Source organism: Pezoporus occidentalis, unplaced genomic scaffold (genome assembly GCF_034315485.1).
Source record: "Pezoporus occidentalis ecotype Australia unplaced genomic scaffold, CSIRO_AGI_Poc_V1 ctg119, whole genome shotgun sequence".
In the NCBI taxonomy this organism is placed as follows: domain Eukaryota; kingdom Metazoa; phylum Chordata; class Aves; order Psittaciformes; family Psittacidae; genus Pezoporus; species Pezoporus occidentalis.
This window is the reverse complement of record NW_026912983.1, coordinates 984401-998455: the sequence shown is the minus strand read 5'-3', so window position 1 is coordinate 998455 and position 14055 is coordinate 984401. Positions and strand designations below refer to the sequence as shown.

The window sequence follows — 14055 nt, the reverse complement described above, 5'->3', positions numbered from 1 at the left end:
AATTTGTGACTCTTTACACATTGTGAGCAGTAGCTACAAATCAGGCTTCTTAATTAGGTTTTACTCCACAAAGAGTTAATAGGCCTCTAGGGATGCAGGTACTTTCTGCTTCCTGTTTACAAAGAGGTTGTCTGTTTTCTTTCAGTCATATATATACTTAATCATTTTAGATGAGAGCATGAAGGGTTTAATAACTAATCTTCACTTTGGTCCTGTTAAATGCTGCAGAACTTAGTTTTATGAACTCATTATGTTTATGATCATGAAGAGTGAGACAGAAGGAGCTGTGTGCTTTTCTAGTCCTCTGGATCTGAGTGATAAAATAACACTGTATATCTGTAAATTGATAAAGGCTCTTGTAATTGCTGTAGGTTACTGTTACAGGTCCGTTTTGCAAGTTACCTAAGTGATGAGTTACTTTCTAATGTCTAAGGCTCTTCTATTTTCTGTGCAGGGCAATGTTTCCTGTTTCAGTGGTAAAATGCCCATATATGCCCTTATGGGAAGATTGTTACTTTCCAAAACTAGTCGGCTCTCACTGTAATTCTATTATGGAAGGCTTTTTTTCAATTCAAAACAGTCACATTTTTCTCTCAACAGTCCCTCATAGCCAACACAGATCCTTTATCAAATAAAGTTGTATTATAACTATTTCAGAAGGTTCTTGCTTGTAGATACATATTTTTACATTGAAATATGCTGTTATTAAAGGAACAGAACTACACACAGCTTCCAACATTGGCAATAGAAGAAAAGAAATAATTTGTAGATACTTGACGGCTGGTTTGCTTGTCAGATGCATGCCATGTGTGTGAGACAATGTGTGTCTGTACAGGCTTAGAGGTCATTGGTGCGTATGCAAAATGAGTACCAGATCAGTTCCTCAGGTGTGATTAAAACCCCAAATTAAAGTAGAATGTTTAAAATTGTCTTCACTCAGGTGTGTGACAAGGAGTGGCATCATTATGTTGTCAGCGTGGAATTCCCAGTGGTAACTCTCTACGTGGATGGGGTTTCCTATGATCCTTTCCCAGTGACTGAGGATTACCCACTTCATCCCTCAAAGATAGAGACGCAGCTAGTAGTTGGAGCGTGTTGGCAAGGTAACTCTTTACAACAGTTAATACTTTTAGCTTTGTGAACATGCAGGCTTTGTGGTCAGCCTGGGAGTACTTGTTTCATCTTCTGCAGATTATTTTTCTGACTAGTTATTGTGACATATTTCCTCTTTTAGTCATTTTTTTCCTTGAGTGGGTTCTTGCTCGTTGGCCACAGGTGCATGTGAAATAGGAAGCTATTCACCAAGCACATCCCATCAAAGTGATTTTTGTGGTAACCATGGGAATAGAGATGGCTTATTTTTAATAACAGTTGTAAAAGTATATCACAATACTTCAGATTACTAAGCAGAACACTTGATTTCAAGTAGGTTGAAAAACATACGGTGGAAAGTGTTCTTGTAAATGGAGGCATGACCTGCAGACAATTCAGCCAAGCAGCACAGTGATGCTGTCTCTTGGATATTTTGCCATTTCTGCTTATAAAAACAAACATAGAAAGCATCTGCTTTATTGTATGCAGACTATAGCTTAAAACACAATATTCTGCAGACTGTAGAATGCCGATTCATGTGCCCTGATCCTTGTGAAACCTACTCTTCAAAGCTTGAAAAAAAGGAGGAGAATGCATCTGAACTTGGATGCTGATTATCAGAGATCTTTGTAACAAAGGTCTTGTGTCACAGTCCTGAAGTGAAGTGTTTGCTTACTGATTAAATTACACCCTAGCTGGTATAAAGCTGATCTTTTTGGTCAGAGATAAAGCAGTGTTAAATCATTCATGATTTACTGTAGTTCAGAATACAGGCTGTAGTTGCAGTCTGCAGTAATTCATAGAAGTAGCTTGTGAATGAATGAGAAATGGAAAGCTTTTGAGATACTTTAATTAAGTCTTCAGTATTATGTCTGTTTTCTCTTTTAAGACTTTTAAGCCTTTCAAGAGTGAATGAAGGTTAAATTACCAAAATAAGCTCTCCATCAAATTTACTGTTTTGTGACGAGTTCACTGTCTTCCAGTATTAATGTTATCTTGGTGCTAAACTCGTTCTGTTGTCCCTTCCTCTGAGTCAGTTATTTTCCCCATCATTCATCTCATTCTGTTTGTGACTTTCCAACTCTCTCTTCTAACTCAAAGGGAAGCTATAGTGGCTGGTTTTCAAGAAACTGGAGCTTGGAATCTCTGTTCCAGCTAAGTGTGTGGATTGTGTAATGGCTTCCATGTATGTTCTGCGCCCTAACAAAGGCATATACATTTACTTTAAACCCTGTGCTTTCATATTGGCACAATTGTATGATTCTTTAATTTCTGCTGACATGAATTTTCTCTTTAATGACAGCAGACTGAAGTAGGAGCATTAAAATTCTGGAATACAAGAACTTGAGGTGCTATCTTTTAAAAATTCCACTAAAAACCTGATTTTTAGGGGTTAGAACGCAAAGGGGTAGGGAAAAGAAGGCCAAAGGAGTGAAGTTACTGCTTAAGGCCATTGTCTTTGTCTTACCAAGATCTGAAAATAGCTCGGGCTGCTCTAAGTTACAAACACAGCTCACCTCTAAGGAGAGAGATTTTATGCTTTTGAAAAAGTTCTTTTGACATTTCTTTTAAAAGATTAAAAGCTGTTTTCCACTTTGTGTTTCTCCCCTGAGACGCTTCCATCTGACAAATTGACTGCTTAATACCGGTAGTACTATTATTATGATAAAAATTCTGTGTTGGTAATGGCTGGTTTTGATCAGCATTTAATACCTTGTGGTGATTTGCTGATTACAGGCAGGATTTCACCTTACATTCCCCTTTAGTAGCTGGGAGAGAAGGAAATCAATTGAGCCAGTTGATCGGCCTCTGTCTCATCACTGATAGTGGCTTGTGTGAGATTGGGCATCTGTGGGTAAAGTGTTCTCCAATGGGACTGCTTCCCTGCAGCTTGTGTATGGGGCTCTTCAGGTTGTCTTGTCATGAATGTTATGGTCTTGTAACGACATAGCTGCAACGCAGGGAAGATGCATTACTATTCGTGTTGCAAACAGCTTGTAATCCTTGAGAAGCTGGGTCAAGTATGAGCAGGCTTTGGGGAGGGAAGTGCTGCTTTGTATTTGTGTGATAAGAGAGTTTGCCGAATTGTAACTACTTGGACTTTTCCCTGTTGTCCTATTCTTTGTCTTGCTTTTCTACAGAATATACAGGAAATGAAAATGACAATGAAACTGTGCCTGAGACCTCTGCAGGTTGCTGGAGTTTTTTCCCTACTGTTTTGTTTCATTTTTAAGCTTCATCTCGCACACAGCATGAAATGCAGGCATTGCATTTGGGCCATTGACCTTCACATAATCCTCTCCTAGGCTTGTTTCTTCATCGTGCTTCTATTTCCAGAGCTTCATCAGCTGATTTTATTTTTTTTTTGCTTTCTTTTTATTGTTTTGGTTGTTTTTTTGGTTGCACCCAAATGCACATCCATGTACAAATCTGCGACCACTGTGATTGCAGTGAAGTGGTGTAAAAAGAAGTCAGTGATGTAAAATAGCAGCTATAATGTCTTTCAGGCAGTTCTGTTAAAACATATCTGCACCTCATCCTGTTATAGATATAGATACAGATACGTGTAGGTATGTGTGATCATAGAATTATTCAGTAGGTTGGGAAAACCCTGTGGAAGTCAGGTAACTGCTCCCCACTTAGAGCAATACCAATTTCATATTTAGATCAGGTTGCTCTTGTATAACTCAAAGACCTAGAATTTAAAGTGGATACTCATTTGATAATAAATTGATACAAAGTTCTAATGACAGTGAATGGGCATAAAAGCTTTGGCTCCCAGGTGTTTCAGGTTGGCTGCAGAACTGTGTTTTCTTGGAAGGTTTTACTGATAGCTCAGTGGATTTTGTGCCTTGTGTTCAGACACTTAAAATGAGTGTGTGTTTCTCAAAGTGTATTTGAAATCCTACTTGTTCTGTGAAGTTGAATGGTCCAGATGTAGCTGAGAACAGGTTTCTGGCTGTGCATCACGTTTTAATTTGACAAGGAGGCAACAGAAGCTGGAGCTCTGTAAATCTAAACTGGAAAAAACATCATTTGTAACAGCACAGTTCACTGCTGAAAATTGTATTGAATTGTGCCAGGGATCTTCTATCACTTAGAATCTTAAAAGGAGCTCAGACATCTTTCTGAAACTCTGGTAGCTTAGCAAGTGATGACCTTGAAATCCAGTTCCTGGGTGGTGTTCCGTGGCCCCCGTTGTTTAGCAGGATGGACTCAGTGGCCATTGGGATGTCATCCTCAAAAAGTCTAAGCAGTGAGGAGCTTATTGAGTTGTAGCTCATTTAGACTTAAATACCTAAAAATGAGTTGCCTGAGCTTAGACTGCTTGCTTTAGTCCATAGAGAGAAGGTGGCACCTTTACTGGGGAGCAGTGAACTCTTAGACACCTTTTTGAGAATGAGCTGAATCACTTTGTGAAGTGTATTTCTATCCTTCGAGTCTAAAGAGTCTGTGTTGGTCAGTTTAGATGTAGATAACATCTAGAGGAAGGATGCTCTTGTTTTTTATCCCGATGGGATTGCCCTTCTTGTAGAGAACCAAGTAGCAGGAAGCATTACCTCAACGTGAAGATCCAGGTTTCGTGGTCCATCTCATTGGTTGTCTGTCCTTTCTGAAGAACACCACCTCGCTGTACGGGCGATGTCGTTTGAAGTGTTTGTTACAGAAATACGAGCCTGAGTTTCACAGTTCGAGATGGCCCCACGTGTTTTGAAGGCCATATGCATGGGGAACTGTTGAATTCTTTCTTTATGCTTGAACATAATCACAAGGTTAACACCCAGTATGGATAAAAACTAACCTGCATGTGTATAATGCTTCTGTGGTGCCAGAAGGCGTTTTTGTTGTATTGCAAAAGAAGAAACTGAAAGAATCAAACCATGTAAGGATTTTTCCTCCCTTCCTCCCTCTCTGAAGGTGGTGAACTCCGCATGGCTCAGTTTTTCCGAGGCAACCTGGCAGGTCTGATGATCCGTTCTGGTAAACTGGAGAACAAGAAGGTGATTGATTGCCTGTACACGTGCAAGGAGGGACTGGATTTGCAGATGGCTGATGGTGTTGGCAAAGGCGTGAAGGTAAAATTGCATGTGAATAAGGGAGTGTGTGTGTTGCTTTGCTGGTAATAGTTAGGAGTTTTGCTGGCAGAGCTGGTAGGGGTGTCCCAAAGAAAACAAGTTAATCCATTGTGACATTCTGCAGTAAAATCACATGAAAACTAGGAAATCTTTCTTGTATAGACATGGTCTTAGTGGAGTTTAAAGACGGAAGTTACTGTGTTCTCTTCAAATCTTGGAGAGAAAATCCATATTTGTAAGCCTCTCTGTTTCAGCAGCTATACCAGTTTGACTAATAAAAGATATTCTACTAAGCTGCTTGTTAAGAATGAGACTTACCTTGCATGCCTTTTTTGGTAGCAAGGATGTGCGAACAGAGCTGAATTTCTCCTTTATATTAGCTGTCTCTCTACATATTACTATAATCTCCACGTCAGAACTCTGCTAAGTGTCTAGATATTAAAGAATGAAGCACTAAATATATTCCACTGAAATAAGGAAGTGAATAGGGAGGTTAAACTCTAGTGCAGGGCCAGTAAGTAATGGCCTTACTGCTTTGAATATAGGTGTAATTATCCTAGTGTTTGCCAGGCTAAGCAGTGCTGAACTTTCCACTTTTAATTGTTAGATTGTGCTGCTGTTGGGGCATTCTCTTTGATGCTTTCTCTGTTACTTCAGATCCACATGAACCCGAGTCAGTCAACGCTGACTGTGGAAGGGGAAGACATTGACAGAGTTGACAAGGCCATGCAGCACATTTCCTACCTGAATTCCCGACAGTTCCCAACACCTGGGATTCGGAGGCTTAAAATCACCAGTGTTGTCAAGTATGTCCTAGTGCTGAAATAACGTGTCACTGTACAGTGATAACTGAAGCCTGAACGATGGTGGTGTATCTCCGTTGAGATAAGTAAGGGAGTCTTGTGTGTAACTATCACACATTTGGATACAACAAATGTTTTCTGCACCAGCACCCTTGTTTTCTTCCTGAGAATGTAGTAAGGAGTGTGTAAGAGAAGGAGGAACTTAAGCAATGGTATGCTGTGAGTATGCCTCCAGTATCAGAGTCTTCATCAAAGGTATTATCTGTGGCTCTTAGTCACAGCATTAGAAAATGGGCCAAACATTAACTGTAAGTAAAAGGTAATTGAAAGATTGCTCCCTTGGTGGGGAATTCCTGCTTTCCAACACAGTTGATGAATTTATCTCAGACTCTTGGGTCTGAGACAGAGCTCTTCAAAAATTCATAAAGCAATTACCCTGCATAATTGTGCCTCCCTCTGAAATAGCCTCCTTAACTGTGCGAAACTGCTGCTCTGTCTCATAGATGTTTCAATGAAGATGCCTGTGTCTCCATTCCTTCTGTGGAGGGATATGTAATGGTCTTGCAACCAGAGGAACCGAAAATCAGCCTTAGTGGCATCAACCATTTTGCCCGCTCTGCTTCAGAGTTTGAGAGCTCCGAAGGTGTTGCCCTCTTTCCTGAGCTTCGCATAATAAGCACCATTACACGGGAGGTGGAGCCAGAGGGAGATGGAGATGAAGATCCTACAGGTAACATCCTTTTCTGCTTAGGACTGTTGCCTGCTCTCACTCCATTCAGTGATCATGTTGGGGGATCTTCCACTTGCAAAGAGGCATGGGTTTCTCTTTTAATACAGAGTCTAGTAGGGGAAAAGAAGCTCTAGGTCTCTTGTGAGAAGGTTTAGGTGCTCTGCTCTGGGCTGACAAAAGTCTTCCTGGAAATAGTAGTAAGCCCAGGCCACTATCTTCATGTAAATATCTTGTATTTATATATGTATCTTTGTATTTGGTATCATTTTTTAAATCACTATTTAATAAATACGTGCTCTCCTAACTTGAGGCTCAGATCTTAATATTTGTTCTGGAAGGAGGATTGAGTTTTGATAGCCCCTGGGCTCTTCTCTACTTCACCTTTTGTTTCTCTTACCTCTGTCCTTTTCTCTGCTTTTCAGTACAAGAGTCGTTGGTATCTGAAGAGATCATGCATAACCTGGATACGTGTGAGGTGACAGTGCTAGGAGAAGAGCTGAATCAGGAACAGGAAAGCCTGGAGATTGATATGACACGGTTACAGCAGAAGGGCATCGAGATGAGTAGTTCCAACCTGGGCATGATAATCACAGGTAAGGGTTACTGCTTCTGGTCTGTTTCTCTGAAGGGTCTGAAGACAGTGATAATGGGAACAATGTGCTAGAGATGATTTATAACACCTTACTCAAAATACTTTGGTTTTGACCACTTTCAAGCTCAGATGTGTTATAACTATTTTGTGGAAAGCTAGATTCTAGAAAATATGTAATTCTAGACCCTCCATTGTGTTCTTCTCTCATGTCCCAAACTGCAGGTTATCTCTGGACTGTAGAAATGATGTGCATTTGGCCCCAGAAAATGCCTTTTCCTTGCACAAATAGTCCAGTGCTTAGGAGCATGCATTATTCCTTTCTATTTTATATTCAGAATATGCTGATGTACTCAAAAGAAAGGCTCCCAAAATCCCTTCGAAGTCTAAGTAGGTCTAGGATTTTATCCCAGAATCAATCCATAGGATTCCAGTGGAGCTGACATACATGCCAGCCAAGAAAACTTACTTAAAGAAAGGGAGTAATGTTTGTGGAGTGTATGATGTTGTGCTCGTCCTTTGCAAAGTAACTTGTACTTGTTCATGTCTCTCCACAGGGGTTGATACTATGGCTAGTTATGAAGAAGTTTTGCACTTGATACACTACAGGAACTGGCACACTGCTTCCCTCTTCGACAGAAAGTTCAAGTTAGTGTGTTCTGAGCTTAATGGTCGCTACGTCAGCAACGAGTTTAAAGTGGAGGTACGTGAGCTAAGTGATCACTGAGAAGTTGTAGAGTGTGGATGGCTACGAGGGAAGTTGCTGCCTCAACTGGTGGATAATTGATCAGTCATTGACTTGGATTATTGCCCTGTAAATAAATATTAACCAATGATTGCATTTCAGGCTGCATCTTAAATATAACCATGTTCTTAATCCTACATTTCAGCCTTAAATAAGGCTGCCTAAACAGGGGTTTGGCTGGTATGGCTAATGGAAGTGTGAAGGTGAAAAGGAAACACAGGGTATTAATTTAGCAAAGAACTAGCAAGCAGAGTAAGAGTGGTGCTATCAGAGACTTGTGTGGCCTTCATGTGTAACTTCTGGGATTCTGCAAATGGAATTGCTAGGCCCTTCACTGTTTAGCCTGTGGGATGCTTAAATTACTGATAGTAAGGGTTTATGTAAGGACACAGGCTAATATTGCATTTCCTGTGCGGTAAAGTACAGGCTAATTGTTACTTAATATGCTTATATGAAATGTATTGAAGTCCAGCGGAAGATAACATAAAGGGCACCAAAATGTCAGGTGCTGGAACATAAAGTTACTTATATGGAGAGGAACTGTCACAGATCTCTGCATCTTTCAGCTCTGACCTTGAATTTCTACACCTTAAGGCTGACCGAAGGGATGGCAGTGAAGCTAATAGTATTTACTGCTGGCTGGGTGGTTGTGGTGTGCTGGGGAGCCTCCTGTGCTGCAGAATGGAAATCTTTGTGTTAAGTAACGTGGGTCTGTTTCCTGAGGAAATTCTGCAAGCTCAAGTTGGGATCTTAGCAAACTGTTGAGCTGCAAATGCTTTCCTTGTCCTGTAGTAAATGCTCTCTTCCTGTTGTGCAGCTGGTCAGGTACCCGGTATCACAGCGTTCCACTGCAGGAGGGTATATTTAGCTCTGCTTGTTTGGAAAGGAAATGTGAAATGTGTGGTGCATAGGATGAGCTTGCAGTTGTTCCTAAAAGCCAGTGTGGGTTAAACTGGAAAGAATGGTTTTATTCTTCTCAACCCTTTGACTCTAGTAAGGGTATTTTCTTTGATGTTAGTGGAAGATACACAGCAAATAAGATGGGAGTGAAGAAAATGTAATCAGCATGTTACAGATCTTTCTAGATGCTCGTAGTTCAGGATAAAAATGGCTGGCTATCAAGTTTGATTATAAAATGGCTTTATGTGTTTTATGCTGAAGTACTGGTGTCTGTGCATAAAACAGATTTGAGAGCTGTGAAACTGGAGGGGTTTGTGACAAGGAATTGTAACATGAGGAGCTGCTGCTAGGGATGGTTGTCCCCTGAGACAAGGCGTTGTTGTGTTGAAGGAGAATTGGATGCCTGCTCTGGGAAAGAGATATTTATTTATATTAAATATATTCTATATATTTGTTCTCTCTTCAGAAGTAACTGCTGCATTTCTGGAGCTTGATGTTTTCTTCCTGTTCCTAGGTGAACGTCATCCACACCGCTAACCCGGTTGAGCACGCCAATCACATAGCTGCACAGCCGCAGTTCGTGCACCCGGTGCACCACACGTTTGTTGATCTCTCTGGTCACAACCTGGCTAATCCTCACCCATTTTCAGGTAAGAATTCTCAGTCTCTGCAGTTCAGCTGTGGTTTTCTGGTGTTAAAATGGTACAGAGGCTTCTGGCTGCAGAGAGGTGTTTACCCAGAGTTTAACCCACTGTGCTGCAGTAATAGTCTAAGCAGCTACTCAGTCGTGTTCTGCCCTTGCCCAGGTAGGGAAGGGATTAGTAGAGGTCTGTGAAATACAGTCTCTTCCTTGGCAGATGGGAGGTGTACCAGTCTCGAGGGCACTGTAAGACCTGCAGCAGTATTTGTTCTGCATAGCATGAGCAAAGACATGCAGTGCTATTCCCTTGATGGTATCTGTCCTTTCTGGCTTAATTATGTTAATTTGGCATGGGTATGGGATATGAGAGGAAGAAAACCAGGCACTTTAGAGAGGAGTCTGTGTGTGTGTGGTGGCATCTGCTTTCCATGTGTTGTCAGTCCTTCAGATTGATGTCATTATACTTAAGGAACTAGGTTTTAGTTCTTAAGGCTCCAGCTGCCTTTTTAAGAGGCCTCAGCCAAACTGCCTCTGTGCAGCTACATCTGTCTGTATAATGCCATTTCCCTCTTGCAGGAGCAGAGGACTAGTTACTAGCATTGTGTAAGAGTTACTTATCGACATCAGCTAAGAAACTCCTTTTATTTTCTTGTTGCAGTCGTTCCAAGCACAGCCACTGTTGTGATTGTAGTTTGTGTCAGCTTCCTGGTTTTCATGATTATTCTGGGAGTGTTCCGAATCCGAGCTGCACATCAGAGAACGATGCGTGACCAGGACACTGGAAAGGAGAACGAGATGGACTGGGATGACTCTGCTTTGACCATCACTGTGAACCCCATGGAGGTAACACTGGTGCCTCAGCCCCTAACAAAAAAATGGTCTTTTGCAGCTGTATTGGGTGTGATGGACACAGTGGAGCGAAACCAAGCGCTGAACCCAGAGTAGAGACACGAGCTGTGAGTTTTTAATGAAGTGATAAATGCCAGGAGCAGTGTTTGGGATCTTGCAGGGGTTACAGCTTCATGATGCCTAAATTGGGTTTACAGGCCAGTGTCCAACTCTGGTGTTCATTGTGCTGCATTAACCACACTCTGCTTTTCTTCAGCTGCAAGGCTTTATTGTTGAAACATCCGTGTTTATGATGTTTTGGTGTGGTTGGTATCTGAATTGAGACGATCAGGAACAAGATGTGCAGCCTCTGCTCAGTGTGTGACCCTACTGGAAGATCTTTTCCATTAGCGTTTGAACGACTGGCTTGCACTTCAGAATTAGTTTGTTCAGTGTGACAGGGTTGATAGCAGTGTTACAAAGCTGTTGTAAAGAGCTCTACTTCCTTTTTCTTTCCTGATTGCCTCTAATTGCTGCTGAACTCTAAACCCAGTAATGAATCTGTAGCAGCTCTTTTCTAATATGGTGCCTTGTGCCTGAGTTCAGAAGAATAAAAAGAATTCTAGCCATGAAATCAACAAGTAATTTCTGTCTTAACAGACTTATGAGGATCAACACAGCAGTGAAGAGGAGGAGGAGGAAGAGGAAGAAGAAAGTGAAGATGGAGAAGAAGATGACATCACTAGTGCAGAGTCTGAAAGCAGCGAGGAGGAAGAGGGAGAGCAGGAGGAGGACCAACAGAATGTTAATAGACAGCAACAGCTGGAATGGGATGACTCTACCCTCAGTTACTGATTCTAGCTGTTCCCTTTGTCTTTATGTTTCTGCTCTAGAAGACTCCACTGTAACACACTCCATTGTTACCAAGGATTCATGGTGTTTAAACAAAACAGAATTCATTCTGGCCAGTAGATTCGAGCCCCACACATCCCCGTGTTTGTGTTCTGTCAGCTAGTTCCTGATGCTGTTCCTAGAGCTGTAGTTAGCCCCTCTCCTCCTTCAGCCATGCCTCAGTGACTGGATTTGTTTTTCCGCTATGTGAGGAACCACCTTGCACTTTTCTCTTCATGTCATCTCAGCTGGCTGACTCGACAGGTCTGTAGCCATTGCACATGAATTTCTGAACTGTTTTTTTTGCTCAGTGAAACGAACTTGGCTTTGTTTCCTTATTTTCTCTTTCTGAACGATGCAAAGATTGCTTGTCGACAAAGGGTAAAGCTGCTCCGTTCAGCCTGTTGATTTGTTTTCTTTCCCCCCAAATTAGTGCATGTGTAAAGTGGCAGAATGAGGATAATATGAAGAAGATTAACAGACTTTTTAATATTTTGTAAATATCTTGGAATTATGTAATTATGTCATTTGTGGTAGTGAAAACAGGGATTTGGGGTTTCAAACATGCTCAAGTAAAGCAATCATGCAGCATGAAATATTACAAGTCTTGTACTACTGCAGCAGGAGCACGGGCACCGTGACCTAGTGTAGATGTTTCAGTAACACAGTGTCATTGGCCTTGACTGCCATGTTCGCTCATGCCCCGCTCTGGTCTTTCTTTAGTTCTTCTTTCCTTTTCTTTAATCTCCTTTATTTTTGCAGAGGGAACAGAAGCTGGTGAGGAACTGTAAAGGCTTCGGCATCCTCTGCAGAGGTTCAGCTGCCCTGTGCAATACACTTTGGTTTTTCTTTTCTTCTCCAGTTAACTCTTGGCACGAGGGTGTTTAAGTTATTGGGGTAAAAACACTACTTGGATGGTGGGCAAAGCAGCGTGTGGTTGCTGTGGTTACAGTGAGGCTGCCTGCAGTACCGAGATGGTCTGCTTGTACTGTGGGCAGGGAGGTTAGTTGTTTAGTTGTGGATATGTTGGCACCTGAAGGTGGGAAGCGTGAGACCTGTGCACCGTGGCTGTGTCTGCACAGCTCGGCGTGCTGGCTGGCTGCCTGCTCAGCTGCCTGCTTTGGGGCATAGCTGATACCAGTTGATGAAACACACTCCTGCTCATTCCCTGTAGGCCCTTGTACAGTAACTGGGACTGTTGGTGTGTTAAGCCTTTGTTTACACTTAGTAATTGTGTTTTCCTGCTGGTGAAAAACTATAGCATAAATTATCCAACCAGAAAACCTTGGGAATCATGGTAATACTATTCCAAGTGCAGATGATTTTGGTTATTTCCGATCAAAGTTCGAACTTGGAATTGCAAAGGACTTTTCTGAATAGCTGAAAGGTACGAAAAGGAGGTTGTGGCCCCATGGTGGAGAGTGCTGGTGGTTTTTGCAAGGCAGGGCTTGTTTCTTTAACTTGATTAGGTCTTACGCAGAGCCTTGAATAACAAATATCTGCTTATGTGAGTTTTACATTTGGAGGTGGATTAAAAAGAGTAACTTGTTTTGCTTGTGACAGGGGACTAGGACTCCACTCGCTCCTCAGCACGGTAAGCAACATTCCAGTTCTTGCTCTTGTCTGTAGTCTGCCTTTGTCCGTGGTGCACAGCCCGTGTGTGTCTCAGCAGGCCAGGCAGGGCCTTTCATTGTGCTGGAGGAGCAGCAAGAAGCCAAGGGGTGGGGTACAGAGGGTTGTAATAACGGATCCAGATCCACAGTTTGGATGTTCAGAGCAGACCTACTCTCACCTGGCGCTGTGCGATGGGATCTGCCGGCAGGTTTTAGCTGGGGTAACGCTTGACTGCGGAGTGCCTTTTCCGATAGTAGGTGGACCTGGAAGCAGGGAGGATGAACCCACACCAGGAGCTTACTGGGTTTAGGGGTTGGTTTTGTTTTGTTTGGGTTTTTTTAATGTAAAATTTTAGATTTCTAAAATGGGGAAACGGTTTTGACTCCTTCCGTGGTAAATAACTGCTAGTTTGAAGTAACCTGGGAAACTTTTAACTTATGTCTGACAGTTGTCCTGTGTTAATGTGTAGAAGACTTATCCTTCCATATACTGTTGCTGTAGCTGCTGTATTTTAGACCAAAACTGATCACGACTTAATGGTAATGCTGAAAGGTTGTAAACGTCCTGATGCAGTTTGTAGCCACTGTGGGTATAACTTTTCAGATGTGTATATTGGTAACAGGTCAGTTTGGAAAGTCTATAAGCTACAATAAATTTCTGGTTCTGAAGGTTGTTTGCAGTTATTTCTCGTTGAATGGCACAAAGCTGTATCAAGTCACATCAAATGTGTGGTAATTTGCTTCCCTGGTGGCAGTAAAAGAGTTTCGTGTTGAGCTCTCAAGCATAGAAAGACTTTGGCCACGTGTGTACAATTTATCAATCATCTCTTTTATTTCTTGTCTTACAAAACATGTACCTAAAGCAACTGAAGGCTGAACGTGTAAACTTTCTCTTTGACAGAACCACAGGTTGGCTTAAAAAAATACTTCTTTTTGTCAAAGGCAACAGAATGAGCACAATCATTTCTTACAGAGTTAACAAAAATAACACGGAACCATCTCTAAATAAATAGAACTGGAAAGGGGGTCCTCGGGAGCAGGTTTATAAAACCAGAAGCTACTTATTTATAGTGAAATGTCCCAGTTTGGAAAGTGAGTGAAGTTTTTAATCCTCAGTACAATTCAACTATCAGGGGAGCTGCTGCTTT

At 41.8% G+C, this 14055-nt stretch overlaps 1 protein-coding gene across 4 annotated transcripts in view; it reads left to right on the top strand.

The window, feature by feature from the left end:
* The window catches only part of CLSTN1 (calsyntenin 1), a 38000-nt gene extending 24424 nt beyond the window's left edge, over window positions 1–13576 (top strand). For 2 of the 4 annotated variants that reach the window (XM_062604392.1, XM_062604396.1), the window contains 10 exons: window positions 941–1103; window positions 3234–3284; window positions 5011–5168; window positions 5826–5974; window positions 6475–6701; window positions 7124–7294; window positions 7848–7993; window positions 9450–9585; window positions 10234–10418; window positions 11064–13576. In XM_062604392.1, coding sequence (XP_062460376.1) covers window positions 941–1103; window positions 3234–3284; window positions 5011–5168; window positions 5826–5974; window positions 6475–6701; window positions 7124–7294; window positions 7848–7993; window positions 9450–9585; window positions 10234–10418; window positions 11064–11258 — 1581 coding nt within the window. In that variant the 3' untranslated portion in view covers window positions 11259–13576. The remainder of the gene's footprint in view (window positions 1–940; window positions 1104–3233; window positions 3285–5010; window positions 5169–5825; window positions 5975–6474; window positions 6702–7123; window positions 7295–7847; window positions 7994–9449; window positions 9586–10233; window positions 10419–11063) is intronic. The other 2 variants (XM_062604402.1, XM_062604409.1) reach the window with 1 other exon arrangement.
* Window positions 13577–14055: the final 479 nt, after the last annotated feature.